Below are 21,324 nucleotides of genomic sequence, written 5' to 3'. Positions count from 1 at the left end.
ATAGAACTTACGCAGGTTAGGAGAATCAGGTTTAGGGTTGGCAAAGATTCTCAAGCGAGACTCAAATATGCAACAATTGATGTCACTGACATTTTCTGCATCCCTTCTAGCCATGATCCATCACCCACAACTGACCCTGTGATTACTCATAATTTAGTCCCCCACAAAAGGTGAACAGTCAATGAAGACACCCATGATGGCACTGTCAAATTAATAATGAGCTGACAATTAAAGTTTCCCCAAAAAAGTTTAATAACTTGAATACAAACTTGTTGCCAGTGTTTTACTAGGACATAGGCCTATGGAATTCACACAGCTGAAAAACTGCACCCCCCCCCCCCAAAAAAAGACACTCCCCTTGCCACCAAACTAGTCTTGATGGTTTTCAGCACAAGAAAAGACCTCTGAATTATGAAATATATTTTTGCAATTAGGATATATAATAAATTGGTACATTTTTGTATTATTAGAGTGTCATCATGAATTTGTTAGCTCTTGACAAGAGAGTGGGATGGGTACTGGTTGCATACTCATCTACTGGCTTAAATTGAAAAACTGCAGAGAATTGTTGCAATTTAGAGGTTCCACTATAGGGCCATGTGATAATTCACATTTTATACATCACTTAAATCTCGCATCTGAAGTCAGATAAAAAAAAAACTGATGAAGGGGTATGTTCTGGATATACCATGAATAAACTAAAAGTGCTGTTAATTACTATAGTTGAAGCATTAGAAAAGACAAGCACGCATTGCATTTCCATCCGCCCTCTAATAAAATGGAACAGTGGATTATTCAGAGAAACAGCAGTTATTATTAGGAAGATGTTATTAAATCATAGTTTATTAAAATGGGCAAGAGGAACATGGGGAGGTCAAAACAAAGAGTTGATCTCCATTACAAACAAAGATTTAGAAACTCCAGCATTCTTAGTGCCGTACGTTTCACAGAAAACGGCATTTATGCTTTAAACAGGTAGAGGGGGATGTTTGGTAGGAGAGTCCAGTTTACCATATTAAAAACACTAGTGGGTTTTACAGCCAAGAAATAAAAAATAAAAAAAAAAACGTTCAAGCCCATCCAATATATATTCACAGAAGAAGATATGAGGGGCTATTCAAAACTTGTTTCAAAATGACAGTGAGTCAAGTGCACAGTCAGTCCTCTCATTCTTATCCAACATTTGGAGTCAGGTTAAGGAGGAGTGTGTGTTTGTAGGCGGGGAGGGGAGTGTGTGTTACGTGCTCTTCATCATCTTCCTCTTCTTCAACATCCTCTCTCGCCAGTCATCAGGTAAAGCCTCAAAGTTGGCATTCTTTCCAGCTTTGCCCCTGCAATCCAACAGATAAATCTATTTCTTACTGCCTTTCACCAAAAACGTGTGCATTACAAGTTAAAATATAAAAGCCTAATGCATGTCTCCCAACACATAGTTTGCAATCACAGTAATTCAGCTCAGGTTTGTGAAAGTCCTCATCATTGAGAGGCATGTCACGAAAAACAGCAGGTACACTAAGGAACAGTAACCACTGCTGGACTAGATCAAATAGACTTCTAATTTGTTTTTTAATCAGAGGCTGTATGCATCAAGTGTCTCAGAGTAGGAGTGCTGATGTAGGATCAGCCTTTTAGATCATTATGAATAAGATACATGGACACACCTACTGTGCAATTCTTAATAAGGCCCAAGAAATGTACAACTTATAAAAATGGGGGGGAGGGGGGCTCTTACGTGAGTAACTGCTGCTGTTTCCACTCCTCAATGCTCCTCTTGTTGAGCTGGTCCCTGTCCTCGTCGCTAGAACTAGCCTGCTCCTCCTCGTCCAGCTCTTTCTGGATGCTCTGCCACTTCTTCACCAGGGACGGCATCTTCGTCTTGCTCTTCTTCGACTGGACACAGCAACCAGGGGAATAACGGAGAGAGTGGGGGATTGTCATTTAATGCCATCATTGATTTGATTCTACTAGGAGACGCTTCAAAATATATATATATATATATATATTTTTTTTTTATACATCAAATTAGACTGATCGTTTACAATCCTTTCTCCTCAATGCATAGAACAGATGAAAAGTTAGTCACATGCGCCAAATACATCAGGTGTAGACTGTACAGTGAAATTCTTACTTACTAGCCCTTAACCAACAATGCAGTTTAGTTTATTTAGTAAATATTTTCTTAAGTAAAAAATAAAATGAGACAGGGGGTACCAGTACCAAGTCAATGTTTAGAAGCTGGGGGTTTAGAAGCTGTTAAGGAGCCTTTTGGACCTAGACTTGGCGCTCCGGTAACGCTTGCCGTGCAATAGCAGAGAGAACAGTCCGACTTGGGTGACTGGAGTTTGACAATTTTTTGGGCCTTCCTCTGACCCGCCAAGTATATAGGTCCTGGATGGCAAGAAGCTTGGCCCCAGTAATGTACTGGGCCATACGCACTACCCTCTGTAGCGCCCTACGGTCGGATGCTGAGCAGTTGCCAAACCAAGTGGTGATGTAACCGTTCAGGATGCTCTCGATGGTGCAGCTGTAGAACTTTTTGGTGATCTGGGGACCCATGCCAAATCTTTTCAGTCTCCTGAGGGGGAAAAGGCATTGTTGTGCCCTCGTCACAACTTTCTTGGTGTGTTTGGACCATGATAGTTCGTTGGTGGACACCAGGGAACTTGAAGCCACTAGAGCCCCATCGATGTGAATGGGGGTGTGTTCTGCCCTCCTTTTCCTGTAGTACACGATCATCTCCTTTGTCTTGCTCACGTTGGAGAGGTTGTGGTCCTGGCACCACACTGCCAGGTCTCTGACATCCTCCATAGGCTGTCTCATCATGCTCGGTGATCAGGCCTACCACCGTTGTCGTCAGCAAACGTAATGAAGGTGTGGAGTCCTGCTTGGCCACGCATGTGGGTGGACAGGGAGTACAGGAGGGGCCCCTGTGCTGAGGATCAGCGTGGCAGATGTGTTGTTGCCTGCCCTAACCACCTGGGGGTGGCCCATCAGGAAGTCCAGGATCCAGTTGCAGAGGGAGGTGTATTGTCCTTTGCATAGTGATGAGCTTTGTGGGCACTACGACGTTGAATGCTGAGCTGTAGTCAATGAATAGCACTTTTGTCCAAGTGGGAAATGGCAGTGTGGAGTGCGATTGAGATTGCATCATCTGTGGATCGGTTGGGGCGGTATGCGAATTGTAGTGGGTCTAGGGTTTCCGGGATGATGGTGTTGATGTGAACCATGACCAGCCTTTCTAAGCACTTCATGGCTACCGACATGAGTGCTACGGGGCAGTAGTCATTTAGGCAGGTTACTGTCACTTTCTTGGGCACAGGGACTATGGTGTTCTGCTTGAAACATGTAGGTATTACAGACGCAGACAGGGAGAGGTTGAAAATGTCAGTGAAGACACTTGCCATTTGGTCCGCGCATGCTCCGAGAACACGTCCTAGTAATCCATCTGGCCCTGCGACCTTGTGAATGTCGACCTGCTTAAAAAGGTATTGCTCACATAGGCTACAGAGAGCGTGATCACACAGTCGTCCGAAACAGCTGGTGCTCTCATGCACGCTTCAGTGTTGCTTGCCTCGAAGCGAGCATAAAAAGTAATTTAGCTCGTCTGGTAGCTCACGTTACTGGGCAGCTCGCGGTTGTGCTTTATTGTATATAGGGGTGTGACGTTTAAACTAATTTGGTATCAATAACGTCTAAAATAAAAATCCTAACTGAAACCACCCTTTTTGTACAACGTCGCAGTGAAGTTATCACAACTACAATGAATAGATCCTGAGCATCATAAAAATACAAATTAATTGATTGAGAGCTTGCAGAGAACAGTCAAGCTCTCAAAGACCATACGTGGCGTTGACAGATTGTTGGCCATCCATTAACATGCTGTTATTGAAATGAGCCATCACATTTATGAGAAGTGGGACATGAAGTACATACTCAAAAAAAAAATGGAGAGGCACAGGAGAATCTAAAATGGCATTAATACCATCGTTGCTGAGTGTGTGAAGGACAGCAGTTAAGTGAGCGCCATAAGGTAGGGTTTCCACAAGTTACCACAGCCATAAAATCAAAATTGCCTACATTGTAAAAATGTATGAAAACAGGAAATTGTAGAAGTAGGTGGGCTTTATGACTTTGTGGCTGTGGTTACTCGTGACGACCAGTAGGTAGGTAGCCAGGACTGCAGTAGATTGAACTGCATTGTCCCCTAGCGGTTAGACGCAGAACAATATCTGGATTGTGAATTCGCATCATGGCGATTCTTTTTAAAATGGTTAAAATGTCAAGCATTTGTCACATTAATTGGATATGAAAATAAAAGACACCCACCTTATCCTTCTTTAGTTTCTTGGTCTTGTCCGTTAGCAATGTTTTAAACCCTGTGGGGTCCAGGGCAGAGGGGGCCTGAGCGGGGGGTAGCGGGGGGCGGGTAGGGGGAGGTGGGAGAGGTGGGGCCACGGTTTCAGAAGGCAGTGGCGGTGTAGCTACCACAGACTCACCCCAGTAGGCAGCTCCTGACATCACAGGACAGACCACAAAAGTCAACTATTTGATACAAGCCCTACACAGTTTAATTGCAAACCATGTGATCTCTAAACACCACACACCTATACTGTGAGACACTAGTGACCTTACATCTCCCATCAGAAAAATACTTCAATCACAGTAATTCAGTACAGGTCTGTGAACGTTCTCATCATTGAGTCCTGTTACTTCAAGAGTAATGTTGACGTTGTCAGTCTGCTGGTTTTCATGTTATTGCTTTTTACCTGCTGTGGCGATGGTCTGTGTGTAGAGGATGGCGCTGCTGCCAATGGTTACAGCCTTGGTCAGCTGACCTGATCCTGAAGCCTTGCGTTTCTGACTCTTACCCAGCGAGGCTGTAGACTCCACAACCTGAGGACAGAAAATACTGAAACAGATTAGCTTACAGTAAAAGCCCATCTTATGCTAATGTACATCTCCGATCAGATTTTTTAGGGGTTCAAATTAACATTCATTCAGTACCGGTCTGTGAAAGTTATTATTTGACTGACTGGCACTTGGCAACTGCTGGACTAAGCTGTCATCTAAAAGTGTTAGTCTAGTCACAAGACTACTAGATGACATTTGAGGTCTGTATTAGTAGAACGGTCACATACCTTCACGCCAACAACACCCGGGGGGAGTGGAGGCTCTGTTCCAGGTGCTGGAGGCTCACTGTCATCATCCTCCATCTCTACCTCCTCTATCTCTCCATCATCCTCCAGGGGAGGAGGGGGGAGTGGGGGAGGTGACTCTGGGGGTGGAGGGGGAGGCGGGGGGGAGTCGGCAGGGGGAGGGGGCTGGTCAGGGGGAAGTGGGGGCTGAGGCACAGACCAATAGGAGGGAAGGCCAGGCTGAGGGGGGACAATGGGTGTGAAGACTGAAGCTCCTGCAATATGATAGAAAATGTATAAAAGCTGGGGTTAGTTGTGTACCCTTTCTTTGTCAGAGGGGAGGAGTAAGGTTAACCAAATATTGACAAGTTAGTAATATATGAGTGGCAGGTTCAATAGCTCAAGACTTGCTAGTTAGCTGCTGAAATGTGCTAAGCTGTCCATCTCCCTTCAGATTTTTTTTTGCAATCACAGTCATTCAGTACAGGTCTGTGAAAGTTCATCGAGAGTCATGCAACTAGCCAACTAGTGTAGTTCAAGGCCAAGAGATTCATCTGGACCTGTAGATACAGTGGCTGTTATGGGCCGTTAAGAGGACAGTGAAGGGTCTTGGGGACTGACCTGCGACTGCGAGCCCACCAGTGGGTACGGGCGGGGGTTTGGGGTCCCCATGTATGGATGTCTTGGTATTTTCTACTTCTTCCACGTCTTCCTCTGCTGGGAAGTCCCACTGGGAGGCACTGGTGCGGTCATTGGTATAGAAATACCTCCTCTGCTCTCTAGAAGGAGGGAGAACAGAGATACAAGACAGTCTCAACAGCTGGCCTCATAACTGGCTGAGTCGCTGTATACTTGAGGGGGGGGGGGGGGGATAGGGAGATGGGACTGCCACAGAGGGGGAATGTTGGGCTGGACAGCCAGGTTAGCCATCCAGGAGAAAGGCCGGATTGGATTGATGGGGAACCCACCTTAACGCTCTCAAAACCAAATTAACAAACCAAAACAAACAGCTTGGTTCCTGTAAAGTCGATCAAAGCAGGGTTCAGATGTTCACATAATGTTTGTCATGACAACATACACAAACAACCTTTTTCCCCCCCAAACATATATGCCAGAGATATAGGCATCTTCATCATCAACTCAACAACCAAATGCAAAGAAACTAAACACTTTATACACGTTTTTTTTTTTTACATCAGAAATATCTATCAATTTTCAGTCAATCAAGGAATAAAAACAGGAAACATATGAAATAGAGTTGGTCTGACCTGCTGGGTCCTCGTCAACGCTCCGTCTTCGCTTTAACTGAAACGGTTTGTGACACTCCTCGTTTCCGGGGGGTCACTCTGTCGCCCAGCAATGCATTCTGGGGCTGTAGTCCTGTAAAGTGCAAAGCTCTCGTGCACAACCACCTTCCTAGCTACCGTACCCCTGTTCCACTAAGTGGACCCCCAAAGCAGTCTACAGAGCTCCCCCCCAAAATACAAGATCCAGAGTCTGGGCTATGGTTGGACAGGACAGGTTGTCCTATCTCTGGTGGTAGTGTTGGGGGATCAGGCTGCTCCCTTATCACAACTGGCAGTGCAGAGTGCCAGCATTGCATCACAGAAACCTTGAGTGTCTCCATTTCATGTAATCCACAGATTGGTTAGGATCTCCCCCATATCAGGTTAAAAAGGTGGCGACCCCAGCTCTGAGGGGGTCGTTGTCACAGGGGTTGGGGGGGGTTGGGGGTGATTAAAGATGTTAAAAGGTAAGGAGCGCGTACCTGTCCCAGTGGCACGACCAGCCTTTAGGGGCGGCGTTAAGTTCGTAATGTTTTATGTGCTCGGCGGCTTCCTGCAGCCTGCGGCGGAGATAGATCCCGTTCAGAGCCCCCTCCCGCCAGTCAGCGATCCGCGTCTGACAGAAAGGAAGGGAAAAGAGAGGGGGGAGAGACAATGACTATTAGGCATACACCTTGTTTTCTAAAATGAGGATGGTGATCAAATTAATTAAAAAATTAAAAAACATCTCCCATCAGAACAATAACTTGCAATCAGTCATTCAGTACAGGTCTGTGAAAGTTCCCATCGTTGAGTCATGCAGCTAGCCAACTAATGCAGTTTTAAGGCCAAGAAAATATCATCTGGACCTGAAGATATAGGCTGTCATTGTAGGAAAACTATGACAGACTATGGTCCTCCTACCTCAGTCTGTAACAGAAGAAGCTGAAAGTTGGAGATAGTTTTCTTGTTGATCCCCAAAAACTCCATCTTGCTGGTTAAGGTGTTGGCAAGTTCACCGATCTGAAACTGAACATTCAAAACATTTGATTAATTAGTTAGCCACCAGTTATTTTAAAATCACTCATGACTAGGCACACAGTTCTCATGCCAAGGCCCTACTACGAAGAGTTAAATTGGTGCGAGAGTTGATAAAAAGTTTCAGTACCTTGAGCTCTGGAGTTTCGACTTCCTCCTTTGGTGGCACATTAGGAACCGTTTTGTCCCCAGTTTCCTGGTCCTCCTCTTCCCCGGCCTTCTCTGGGACTTTGGAATGTGCTGCAAAACATGCATAAGAGGACTTGTATTAAGGCTAACCCTACATGTGTATGACAGAGTTGGTCTGGGCAGCATATCAGATCTTAAGGCCTCAGGACTCAACATTAACGCTGTCCGCTTGTAAGGGGCAAGTTAAAAAAATATAACACCTATTTTTTTTTTTTTTTTTTTTAGGAATAAGCAGATTACAGATCTGTTGCCTGAATGGACAAGTAAAAAAGATCATACAAAAGTCATAATATCAAAAACAATTAGGCTACTCCGATCAACATTGGATTTAGAGCAAAGTGTCCTCCGGATGCGATGTTTTGCTCTCTGCCCAACCAATCTCTGCAGAGCGTGTTGGACTATAATAATTGTAGGCCTGCATTGACAGGCATGAGCAGTCTTTCATTTGCGATCAAAGCGAGCCGCGTTTGCACATTTGTTGATAATTGCTAGTGAGTTATTTGCCCAGTTTAGCCCATTTTGTTTAAGCAATAAAACCAATGCTGCATACTCTAGTTGTAAAACACTCTATTGGCCGTGTAATTCTGAGAAAGTAACTCCTATGCTGTCAAGAACTCCTCTGAACAATGAATTACTGAATTAGCTACCTCACCAATCTTAGCCATTTCATTCCAGGTTCACTGAACGAGTGAATTATTTTATGAAGACATACTGTAAGTAGTTGGATGTAATTGTAATGTGTCAGGCTTTTGAGCCAGTCTCACTTGAACATACCACATTGTAAAAAGAGTAAAAATAAATCAGTTTTGGTGTCATCAGTGCTGGTGTTTGAGCAGGGTTGGATGAAAAGCCTGCACACCCAGTAGCTCTCCAGATGGAGGGTTGACGGACCACATGTGTTTTAAATAGTAGCCCATCAGTACAGTATTTTACTATGTTGGGGGGTTAAGTGCCTTGCTCAAGGCCACAAAGGCAGGAGATGTAATACATGACATCAGATCAGCAGCCTTCCATTGTCAATACCAGTAATAATGTTATTTTGTGAAGTGGTTCCTTGCAACATACAACAATTTTCAGTTACCTTTTTGGACCATGGTGTTACAGACCAAGTGACTTGAGCTTAAGTCCTACTTGTTCAAAAGACTAGTGGGTAAAAAAGTGAATGTCCAGCGCTGGTCCTAGAGAAGAGTTTACATCCCAGGATGAACCACATCAGAACAATATAATAATGTAATCTGCCCAGAGTTTGTGTATCTGGACTGGATCGCATCCTAACGGTTCTCCAGACACTCACCTGTGTCTGGGTCTTCCCGTGTATCTGAGTCCCTGCTGTTTGAATCGGGGCTGGCTGCTCTGAGGAAGGCCGTCTTCCACATGGCCTTTTTCGGAAGCAGGCTACGAGGCCCGGCGGCGGCCTCCTGACTGGCCTCAGAACAGGGGCTGGAGCCCCCCACACTGCAATCGCCCTCTTCCAACGCCCGCAGCTCAGCCTAGGGGGCAGAGGGACAAAAATAGGAAAGATACTCATGTTGGATTCGTTGTAAAGGATAACTCCCAACTGTACACACTAGTTCTGCACGTGTTGAATTGTCAACATTTGTGACCTTTTCAAAAGAGTTACAATATATAAACTCCCTTGAAAGAGATGTACATGCAACATCCCTGGTTAAATAAAGGATGAATCAAATATAAGCTCACCTTTTTCCTGTCCAGAGCCAGCTCCAGCTCCATGGTGTCCTCTTCTGTCTCCTCTGCATCAGAGTCCTCCTCAGACTGGTTCCTGCTGCATTGGTCTCTCAGTGGGTGTGTGGGGGTATCTGGCTCATTCAGTGGAGGAGCAGGGGACCCTGGGAGGCTATCCTCCAAGCTGTTCTCCCTCTCCTCCAGCCCCCCCACCAGCCTTTTCCGCCACTTCTCCTCCGCTTCTTTCACCTCGGCAGGGATGAGGGGACCGAGGAGGGAGGCGGCCACACCATGACGCTCCTCTTCCTCACTGGTAAGGGCCACCACACTCTCCATCACTTCCTGTCAAAGAGACACTCAAAGTAAGACATACACAGACACACTTTTGCCAACAAATGGGCAGTCAAGTACTTTTTGGGGATTCACACTGAATCACTAAGCACAAAAGTAGTCAAATAACTCACCTTTTTTGTCTTGGATGTTAGGGAACTAACAGCTGTGGAGTGTTGTTCAGCATAGCATCCTGCACTCTGTGTAGCTCCATTGCCATTGACTGTTGAGCTACAGGGGATGAAACAGAAAACAGATAAAAACTAAGAACAAAACACATTTCAGAGTCATGCTATAGCATACAAATCCACTTGTATGACTAACATTCAATATTATGTTGTACCATCCACTAACACCTCACATGTCTGTGTACTGCTGCAGGCTCTGCACCTGGTGGGCTAGTTAGTAGAGTTCGACAAAAAAAATAAAAAAATCGGCATGGCCGATTTCAAGTTTCATAACAAATCAATAAATCTGCCTTTTTGGATGCCGATTATGGCCGATAACAGTGCAATCCACGAGGAGACTGCGTAGCAGGCTGACCACCTGTTACGTGAGTGCAGCATCAAAAGGACCTTGTGGCTGCAAGGAGCCAAGGTAAGTTGGTAGCTAGCATTAAACCTATCTTTAAATAAAAAAAATAGCACAATAGTTGCAATAATGTACCTAATTATAAACATCAATGCCTTTCTTAAAATCAATACACAAGTATATATTTTTTTAACCTGCATATGTAGTTAAGAAATTCATGATAGCAGACAATATTAACTAGGGAAATTGTGTAACTTCTCTTGCGTTCAGTGCAAGCAGAGTCAGGGTATATGCAGCAGTTTGGGCCGCCTGGCTTGTTGAACTTTTGAAAGGCCATTTATTCCTAACAAAAGACCGTAATTAATTTGCCAGAATTTTACAAAATTATGACATAACATTGAAGGTTGTGCAATGTAACAGTAATATTTAGATTTAGGGATGCCACCCATTCGATAAAATACGGAACAGTTCCGTATTTCACTGAAAGAATAAACATTTTGTTTTCGAAATTATAGTTTCTGGATTTGACCATATTAATGACCAAAGGCTCATATTTCTGTGTGTTTATTATAATTAAGTATATGATTTGATAGGGCAGTCTGAGCGGTGGTAGGCAGCAGCAGGCTCGTAAGCATTCATTCAAACAGCAGCTCTCAGCAATGCTGGGATGCACAGCACTGTTAATGACTTCAAGCCTATCAACTCCCGAGATTTGGCTGGCAATACTAAAGTGCCTATAAGAACATCCATAGTCAAAGGTATATGAAATACAAATGGTAGAGAGGGAAATAGTATACCTACAACCTAAAACGTCTTAACTGGGAATATTGAAGACTCATGTTAACAGGAACCACCTCATGTTCTGAGCAAGGAATGTTTTTTACATGGCACATATTGCACTTTAACTTTCTTCTCCAACATTGTGTTTTTGCATTATTTATTTGAGACTAAATATATGTTATTTATGTATTATATTAAGTTAAGTGTTCCTTGTTCATTCAGTATTGTTGTAAATGTCATTTATTGCAAAAATAATAGACGGATTAATCGGTATCAGCTTTTTTGGTCCTCCAATAAATCGTATCGGCGTTGAAAAATCATAAAATCGGTCGACCTCATTACTACAAGGTAGTAATTATCATCTCACCTGTCTGTGTACTGCTGCAGGCCCTGTACCTGGTGGGCCAGGTAATAAGGCAGCTGCCAGGCCACTTCGTTGGTCTGAGTGTTCCAGTAGTAGTAACATCCTGTGTTGTCATCCCACACCTCCTGCCAGTCCCCCATCTCCAATCCTCCCACTGGTTGACAGGAAACATAAGGAAGGAACTCTAGATCAGCAGAACCGCACACTTGACATGTCATAAACAATGGCCAACTGAACTTCTCAGGTAAGTTCTACACAAATGTATGAAATACAATAAAACCGGTCACCTCCAGCGAGTGAAGTATGGGTATCGTACTGGAAGTCCGCCCCAGTACTCTCAGGCTCTGTCCCCATCTCAGAGGCATGTTGCTGGGCTTTGGGTTCTGGACGAGGTGGGGTGGGGGCTGGGGCCGACGGATCCCCTGTGGGCTCCTCTGAGCCCGGCTGTGTAGTGATTGCATCAATTTCCTATTGGGGGGGGGGGCACAGTTAAATGGGTTTATTAAAAGGATAACACTTGCCTAATGACATTAACAAATCAGGGAAATAAAGGCCAACGCGTGGCGATCACTTGTATAGCGTCTGATTCGCACCTGAATCAGTAGACTAATCCATTGCGGAGGCTGCGGGGATGGCACATCACTCTAGACAGGCATCAGCAACGTAAGGCACGCGTGTGCCGCGGGGGAATTTGCCTTGGCATGCCAAGCAAGTTGATAAAAAAGGACAAAAAGTGAAATTGCATTGTTTTCCATAAATGGCTACTGCCTTGGACCAGACACCGTTTGAGAGAATATTCCTTAGGCCTACGGTATGTGTGAAGATAACATGTCTTAGGTATAATTTTAAAATGTTGCGTCAACTCATGCGCATTAAATTGTTTCATAACTTCATTGTGTGAATTGTATCATTCACTGTTACCTATATCACCAGTAGTACATTTACAGTTAATTCCCATAAATGAGTGTAAACAGATTAGAAATTATGTTACTCAATTTAATACATTATCATCCTTTACCATTCTCATTGTTGGAGTGGACAAGTTGTTTGCAGAGCTCACAACCTACACTACACGTGTGAGAAACAAGTTTCAGTTTAATTTTAAATGGTCAATGTAGTTATTGTATTGTTTGGAGCACTCCTGTCAATGTTGAGTAAGGAACCGTAGGCCTAGGCTACACGGCCTGCGCACAAATGTATACATTAACCCATTTGGGGATGTCTGGTAGTCTTAACTCACAACCACTAATGACCCGTGGAGCTTCTCAAAGTAATCTCTTCACCTCAAAACAGCAAGTAAACTAAGTGTTTTTACATCCATTGGGAACAATAGTCTTTCCAGCGCTCTCTTTCGATTGCCACTGAACCTCGATGTGAAATGGAAAAATATCATGCTCTGATCAGGTGGAAACGTAATTATTACTGAACAAAAATATAAAATGCAACATACAACAATTTCACTGAGTTGCAGTTCATAGGGAAATCAATCAATTGAAATAAATTCATTAGGCCCTGATCTATAGATTTCACGTCACTGGGCATGGGTGGACATGGGCCCACCCACTCGGGAGCCAGGTCCACCCACTGGGGAGCTAGGCACAGTCAATGATAATTAGTTTTTCCCTGACCAAAGGGCTTTATTACAGACAGAAATACTCCTCAGTTTCATCAGCTGTCTGGGTCGCAGACGATCCCGCAGGCGAAGAAGCCGGATGCGGATGTCCTGGGCTGGCGTGTTTATGGTATTTCTCTCTTCCAAAAGACAGCACCAATGTCCCCAATCACCACCCTGGGGGCTTTGGGATACTATTTTAGACCAGAGGAAAGAGCACCTCCTACTGGCCCCCCAACACCATTTCCAGCAGCATCTGGTCTCCCATCTACAGACAGACCCAGACCAACCCTGCCTAGCTTCAGAAGCAAGCCAGCAGTGGGATGCAGGGTGGTATACTCCTGGCTAAGAGAAATTAACATAAAATTTGCCAACAGCTGTAGTAGACATTCCTGCAGTCAGCATGCCAATTGCAGACTCAGTCAAAACACCTGTGACATTGCGTTGAGTGGTAAAACTTCACATTTTAGAGTTGCCTTATTGTCCCCAGTACAAGGTGCATCTGTTTAATGATCACGCTGTTTAATTAACTTCTTGATATGCCACACCTGTCAGGTGGATTAATTATCTCGGCAAAGGAGATATGCTCATTAACAGATGTAAAAAGATGTGGGCACAAAATTTGAGAAATAAGCTTTGTGCGTATAGAACATGTAATTTCAGCTCATGAAACCAATACTTAACATGTTGCGTTTATATTTTTGATAAAGTGTACTAGTCAAAAGTTTGAACACCTACTCATTCCAGGGTTTTTCTTTATTTTTACTACATTGTAGATAAACAGTGTAGACATCAAAACTATGAAATAACATATGGAATGATGTAGAAACCAAGTGTTAAATCAAAATATATTTTATGAGATTCTTCACCCTTTGCTTTGACCACCCTTTGCTTTGACAGCTTTGCATACTCTTGGCATTCTCTCAACCAGCTTCATGAGGTAGTCACCTGGAATGCATTTCAATTAACAGGTGTGCCTTGTTAAAAGCTAATTTGTGGAATTTCTTTCCTTCTTAGTGCATTTGAGCCAATCAGTTGTGTTGTGACAAGGTAGGGGGGGTATATAGATGGTCTTTTACCAAATAGGGCGATCAAGAACAGCTCAAATAAGCAAAGAGAAATGACAGTCCATCATTACTTTAAGACATGAAGGTCAGTCAACACGGAAAAAGTCAAGAACTTGAAAGTTTCTTCAAGTGCAGTCGCAAAAACCATAAAGAGCTATGATGAAACTGGCTCTCATGAGGACCGCAACAGGAAAGGAAGACCCAGAGTTACCTCTGCTGCTGAGGATAAGTTCCAGCCCCCAAATAAATGCTTCAGAGTTCAAGTAACAAACATCAACTGCTCAGAGGAAACTGCATGAAATCAGGTCTTTGTGGTAAAATTGCTGCAAAGAAACCACTACTAAAGGACACCAATAAGAAGAGACTTGCTTGGGCCAAGAAACACAAGCAATGGACATTAGACCGGTGGAAATGTGTCCTTTGGTCTGATGAGTCCAAATGAGATTTTAGGTTCCAAATGCCGTCTCTTTGTGAGACGCAGAGTAGCCGCATGTGTGGTTCCCACCGTGAAGCATGGAGGTGGTGTGATGGTGGCACTGACTGTGATTTATTTAGAACTCAAGGCACACTTAGCCAGCATGGCTACCACAGCATTCTGCAGTGATACACCATCCATCTGGTTTGCGCTTAGTGGGACGATCATTTGTTTTTTCAACAGGACAATGGCTATTTGACCAAGGAGAGTGACGAGTGCTGCATCAGATGACCTGGCCTCCACAATCACCTGACCTCAACTCAATTGAGATGAGTTGGACCGCAGAGTGAAGGAAAATCAGCCAACAAGTGCTCAGCACATGTGGAAACTACTTCAAGACTGTTGGAAATAGCATTCCTCATGAAGCTGGTTGAGAGAATACCATGAGTGTGCAAAGCTGTCAAGGCAAAGGGTGGATACTTTCAAGAATCTCAAATCTATTTTGATTTGTTTAACACTTGTGGTGGATGAATCAGAATTAGTTGGGTAACATAAGTAATTAAGATGTCTTATCTACACAATATTCTTATGTGATATACTTTATTAGAATGTATTTCTTTGGACTCTAGTTTTGGCAGTTGCATTTCTTCCCTCAGCTGGGGCTCAGTCACTTGGGGCCCAGAGAGGGGAGAGGTCAGGCTTGTCTTTTACATGTCTCTGGTGCTATGCAGAATATCAGAAAGGGATGAGGACAGGATGGAACATGGTCTTCATATGTGAATGTGTCTTTACCTATTCTTAAACCATGTGAAGGGATGGCGTGATTAATGGGGAACCAATTACTCCACAATGTCTGTGAGCAAGTCACTCCCTCCTTTGGCATTGGGGGGGAGGTGTAGGGCAGTGTCTAGAACCCCTTTATGTCCTTTCTGATGTTGCACTTATCCTGGGATAGTGTATGACCTAGAGGCTCGCTCTCCTCAGTGAGCTTGTCCAGGAGAGGGGTCAAGAGGGGGTTTGCTTGAGATGCGAGTATCTAGAATTGCCAATTAAGTTATGCCATTGGATGTGGTAATGGTTCTGTGCTATGAAGTACCAGGAACATGATTAGAACCTCATCTTAAGGACCAAACTGAACAATAATTTATAGCGAATATTATCTGTTATACTCCTTTCTCAACTGTTCCTAAGATCTGTGGTTCATCATGTAAGTTGAGAGGGGTGTGTCTTGGCTATAAAAGATCTTTGTACTTTTGTTGGTACTTTCAATGGTTCATTAGAGATGGCTCATCATTGAAAGTCAAATGCTATTGCAAAGCTCTTATTAAAGATGTAGTTTAAGTATAACTGACTGGTGTGTGAAGTTCGTAACTCTCCTCATTTGGTAAAGCAGAAATAAGCCACCAAACACTTTTTTGGTTACTACATGATTCCATGTGTTACTTCATAGTTTTTATGTCTTCAGTATTATTCTACAAATGTAGAAAACAGTAAATTAAGAAAATGAGTAGGTGTCTAAATGTTTGACTGGTACTGTATATCCGATTACTTTTTATCCCTTGCGCAAATACAGCAGTGTCTGGAGCTCACTGAGGAAGGAAAATGAGGTACCAGAATAGTTGATACAATGTTTATGAGCTGTCGCCAGCCCCAGTTGATACAATGTTTCAAGTATGATGCAGACAGGAGGAGTAGAGGGACGAATGTGATTGAACAAAAATGAACAAACCTCCAATATGATTCATAGGAATTATATATATTTTAAATCAGAATATTTTCTACCTGCAATGTTTGTGTTGTCTTTATGTAGGCTATTTTTTACCTAGATGGCAATAAAAAATTTTTACCTAGATGGCATTTTTTAACAAAAGTGTGCATATGAAAAATCAGAAGTGGCAGCCAGATTGGTAGAAACTGTAAATTGGCACTCTACATGAGAAAGGTTGCCAACCCCTGGTGTAGCATATTACAGGCAACTTCAGGAGCATAATGGCAGAATCAGCAAAGGCCAGCAGGAGGAGGGCAAGGAACAGGTTCTGGTCATCTTTATCTGTCTACCTCGAGTCATGTGTGTATTAATGATGTCAAACAGTGCCCTTAACAGACAAGCTTGGTGCATATAAACTCAGCAAATAAAGAAACGTCCTCTCACTGTCAGCAGCATTTATTTTCAGCAAACTTAAGAGTGAGTATGTGTAAATTTGTATGAACATAAGATTCATCAACAGACAAACTGAAAAAGTTCCACAGACATATGATTAACAGAAATCGAATAATGCGTCCATGAAAAGGGGGCGGGTCAAAATAAAAAGTAAGTCAGTATCTGGTGTGGCCACCAGCTGCATTAAGTACTGCAGTGCATCTCCTCATGGACTGCACCAGATTTGTCTGTTCTTGCTGTGAGATGTCACCCTACTCCTCCACCAAGGCACCTGCCAGTTCCCAGACATTTCTGGGGGGGGCGCCCTCCGATACAACCGGTCCCAGGCGGTTGAGATCCGGGCTCTACGCTGGCCATGGCCGACCACTGACATTCCTATCTTGCAGGAAGGGTACCATGAGCCTGCATGAAGGGTACCACATGAGGGAGGATGATGTCTTCCCTGTAACGCACAGCGCTGAGATTGCCTGCAATGACAACAAGCTCAGTCCAATGATGCTGTGACACACCGCCCCAGACCATGACGGACCCTCTACCTCCAAATATATCCCGCTCCAGAGTACGGGCCTCGGTGTAACGCTCATTCCTTCGACGATAAATGCGAATCCGACCATCACCACAGGTGAGACAAAACCGCGACTCGTCATTGAAAAGCACTTTTTGCCAGTCCTGTCTGGTCCAGCGACGGTGGGTTTGTGCCCATAGGCAACATTGTTGCCGGTGATGTTTGGTGAGGACCTGCCTTTACAATAGGCCTACAAGCCCTCAGTCCAACCGCTCTCAGCCTATTGCGGACAGTCAGAGCACTGATTGTGCGTTCCTGGTGTAATTTGGGCAGTTGGTGTTGCCATCCAGTACCTGTCCCACAGGTCTGATGTTCAGATGTACCGATCCTGTGCAGGTGTTGTTACATGTGGTCTGCCACTGCGAGGACGATCAATTGTCCGTCCTGTCTCCCTGTCTTAGGCATCTCACAGTACGGACATGGCAATTTATTGCCCTGGCCACATCTGCAGTCCTCATGCCTCCTTGCAGCATACCCAAGGCACATTCACGCAGATGAGCAGGGACCCTGGGCATCTTTCTTTTGGTGTTTTTCAAAGTCAGTAGAAAGGCCTCTTTAGTGTCCTAAGTTTTGCCTACCGTCTGTAAGCTGTTAGTGTCTTAACGACCATTCCACAGGTGAATGTTAATTAATTGTTTATGGTTCATTGAACAAGCATGGGAAACAGTGGTTAAACCCTTTACAATGAAGATATTTGGATTTTTACAAATTATCCTTGAAAGACAGGGTCCTGAAAAAGGGACGTTTATTTTTTTGATGAGTTTAGTTGATTTATTAAAACATATTTTTTGTCTCCATATATAGACGCAGCCTGTTTTTAAACAATTGCAATTGGTTGAAAGAACAGACTACTGTTGACCCAAAACAAATGTGGGGTCGGGGACAGCCCTAACAGAAATAGAGTATTGATATACTCACAGCCATGAAGTTGGCGAGTATATCTGCAGACTGGTGTTGGGTCCTGACAGAGGGAGGCTGTGGGTCGGCATCCTCTTCGTCATCACTGTCCTCATAGGCCCCCAAGAGGGACAGACCCTCTGAGGAGAAACGCAGTCACTGGTCAGGTGTGTACATAGGCAACTATGCTTGTGCGCGCGATTAGTAAACAGCCCTGAAGACATCTTATGTTACCTCCCCCAGCTAATGCATAGGCTTGAGCTCAGCAGGACGACAATTGTCTGGCAGGAGACCTGGGTTTGAACCAAATTCACACAAGCAGATGTGCCAGGACGCACACACCAATATGGCATAGAGTGCCTTCAGAAAGTATTCATACCCCTTGACTTATTCTATATAGTGTTACATCCCGAATTCAAAATCAATTAAATACACAGACAACCAGGTTCTCTGTGATTTTTTCCTGTGCTTAGTTCTATTCCAATTTTTTTTAATCCTAAAAACTCTATATGAAGAGTGGTACTCCGTGATGTGTTGGATTTGACCCAAACATCGTATTCAGGATATAAAGTTCATTTATTTGCAAAAATTTTTGCAGTATAACTTTAGTGCCTTTTTGCAAACAGGATGCATGTTTTGAAATATTTGTATTCTTTACATGCTTCCTTTTCACTTTCATTTGGGATAGTATTGTGGATTAACTACAATGTTGATCCACCCTCAGTTCTATTACATCCATTAAACTAAATATTTTATAGTCGGTCACCATATGCTTTATAGTGAAATCCATGAGCGGTTTCCTTCCTCTCCGGTAAACTGAGTTAGGAAGACCGCCTGTATCTTTGTAGTGACTGGGTGTATAGATACACCAACCAACGTGTAATTAATAAATGTCACCATGCTCAAAAGGATATTCAATGTCAGATTTTTTATTTTAACCCATCTACCAAAAAGTTGATCTTCACGAGGCATTGGAAAACCTCCATGGTCTTTGTGGTTGAATCTGTTTGAAATTCATGGCTCAACTGAGGGAACTTACAATTATCTGTTTGTGTGGGGTACAGAGATGAGGTAGTCATTCAAATATCATGATAAACACTTATTGCACACATTGATTCCATGCAATTTATGCTATTACTTGTTAAACAAACATTTACCCCTTAACTTATTTAGGCTTGCCATAACAAAGGGGCTGAATACTTGACTCAAAATGTAAACGTTTCATTTTTAATTAATTTGTAATTTTCGAAAAAACACAATTCCCCTTTGACATTATGGGGTATTGTGTGTAGGCCAGTGACAACATCTCTATTTTATCAATTTTACATTCCGGCTGTAACAAAACGTGGAACAAGTCAAGGGATGGGAATACTTTTTTTAGGCACTATCTTACCTGTGGCCTTAACGGGCATCCTCATTTCTGTGGTTACTTCTCTTGGAAAACTGTATTCATCCCCGTTACCCTCATGCTCGTCTGCAAAACACGCATAATTGCAATTGTTAAAATGGCTTATTTAGCTAGCTAGATATGTGGCCTGGATTGAGCAGAGGGCTCAGTAGAGCAAGTCTAGCTACCATTGATAGGCATAGCTAATTGTAGAAATTGTCATCGTGCTAGTTTGTGTAACGTGTTTGGTCCCAATCAGACAACAGGCCGCACGAGACAACAAATCGCTATTTGCGCAATATGTTAGCCTAACATATTCACGTTAACTAGCTAGGTAGCCTAGCCAGCTAACACTTTAGAAAACGCGAAACACCCCAAAATCTACAGTGTTGCATTTGTTGCTTGTGAACTAGTTATTTAAATATAGTGAAGAAGTAAAACAATGCATTCATTTCCGGAACATAACGTTACATTTTGAACGACTGACTAGCCAACCTAGCTAGGCTACGTCACCGGCTAGGCCAGTTAGCTAGCTTCTACAATACGTGATCAGCGAAAAATGGGCCCGATTTTGATCGAATCATCCACCGACCGAAAACCAAAACATAAAATATGATATTGTCGTCGTGTTTTTACCTTCGGATGCTGAACCTAAAGAGTCTTCTCTTCCACAGACGGCCCCGCTTCGAGGTGGGAAAAGCTGCAGTATTGTTCTGCGTCCTCCTGTTCCTGTGCGAGTTTTCTTTCCCATCGCTGGTGTCTGGTCCCACTGAGGTATATGGGTGCAGCGTCTATGCACTAGCCCACCGAGCCAAAGGCATTGCTGTTTGTACCGTTGAAACTATCCACAACACATCCGGTGTCAAAGGGAGGGTATTTGTACAAAAGTTCTAATGCTGTTTTATGAGACCTGTTTTTGTGTATTTCTTATATTTATATTACATGTGTATAGGGAACATCATTGAGAGAGATGACATACGGAAGTCCTGTAGGCGTTAGTAGTAGATTACATACATTTAATTTGTGAACATTTGATTGGATTAAAGTAGTAGAGTCTAAATGAATTACATTCATATGTTTGCTATATTTCAAGACCAAAATCACCATCATCATAATTATAACTTAATCACAAGCTTTTCTTACAATAGTGCACTGCCAAAAAAGTGTGATAACTAAAAAATATTCAACATGATTTGATTAGGCAACATTTGTTGTTCTTGTAGCCTACTACTCAGTCTCAGATAACACAATATTCCACTTGTGTGTCATATCTAGAGCTAGTCTCATACAGCTGTTTTTATTTTATTTTATTATAGATAAGAAGCTCCTGTGATAATATTAAAACCCATTTAAAGTATTTGAGTCAAATATATGGCCCTATCTGTCAGATAACCTAAATTATGCATAACTCTGGATGAAAGGTGCATAGCTTGACTTTAGCCATCCATCATAGATATTAATCACCTCACAGAAATAAGCCTTGGCAGGTAGGAACAGTTTTTCATATGCTAGAGAAATGTGGAAAATTAGGTAGGTCTATGTAAAGTCATTAGTAAACTGATTAGTCACTCAAAAAGTGACTCAACACTGCCTCTGTGAATTATAATAGCCTATGACGAAATTATCTGTATTCAATCTTTTTATGAAAATAATGCCTACTCACAATACTATACAGTACATAATAAGCATTCGGAAAGTATTCAGAGCCCTTGACTTTTTCCACATTTTGTTACATTACAGCCTTATTCTAAAATGGATTAAATAGTTTTCCCCCTCATCAATCTACACACAATACCCTATAATGATAAATGACAAAAAACAGAAATTCCTTATTTACATAAGTATTCAGACCCTTTGCTATAAGACTCGAAATTGAGCTCATGTGCATCTTGTTTCCATTGATCA

At 43.0% G+C, this 21,324-nt stretch overlaps 1 protein-coding gene across 1 annotated transcript; it reads right to left on the bottom strand.

Annotated features, from left to right (window-relative positions):
- Window positions 1-234: 234 nt before the first annotated feature.
- LOC139406490 (formin binding protein 4) lies at window positions 235-20,571 on the bottom strand. Its single transcript, XM_071149138.1, has 17 exons — window positions 20,056-20,571; window positions 19,426-19,506; window positions 18,054-18,172; window positions 11,603-11,783; window positions 11,319-11,469; window positions 9,775-9,871; window positions 9,326-9,652; window positions 8,922-9,117; window positions 7,569-7,678; window positions 7,325-7,429; window positions 6,904-7,037; window positions 5,757-5,914; window positions 5,139-5,410; window positions 4,767-4,893; window positions 4,327-4,511; window positions 1,733-1,890; window positions 235-1,331 (listed from the first exon to the last, which is right to left on the bottom strand). The coding sequence occupies exons 1-17, from the start codon at window positions 20,168-20,170 to the stop codon at window positions 1,238-1,240; spliced, it is 2,610 nt and encodes an 869-aa protein (XP_071005239.1). The 5' UTR covers window positions 20,171-20,571; the 3' UTR covers window positions 235-1,237.
- Between the last annotated feature and the right edge of the window lie 753 nt (window positions 20,572-21,324).

Source organism: Oncorhynchus clarkii, chromosome 4 (genome assembly GCF_045791955.1).
Source record: "Oncorhynchus clarkii lewisi isolate Uvic-CL-2024 chromosome 4, UVic_Ocla_1.0, whole genome shotgun sequence".
Classification (NCBI taxonomy): domain Eukaryota; kingdom Metazoa; phylum Chordata; class Actinopteri; order Salmoniformes; family Salmonidae; genus Oncorhynchus; species Oncorhynchus clarkii.
The sequence above is the reverse complement of the archived record's forward strand: the minus strand, read 5'-3'. Positions and strand labels throughout refer to the sequence as shown.

What these genes read in the sequence shown, in the direction of transcription:
- LOC139406490 (XM_071149138.1), bottom strand. Translation starts at nt 20,170, where the DNA reads ATGGGAAAGAAAACTCGCACAGGAACAGGAGGACGCAGAACAATACTG. An exon ending in TGGTGGGCTCGCAGTCGCAG is followed by an intron (nt 5,411 to 5,756) that starts GTCAGTCCCCAA and finishes ATCATATTGCAG; the next exon opens with GAGCTTCAGTCTTCACACCC. An exon ending in AGAAACTAAAGAAGGATAAG is followed by an intron (nt 1,891 to 4,326) that starts GTGGGTGTCTTT and finishes TGCTGTGTCCAG; the next exon opens with TCGAAGAAGAGCAAGACGAA.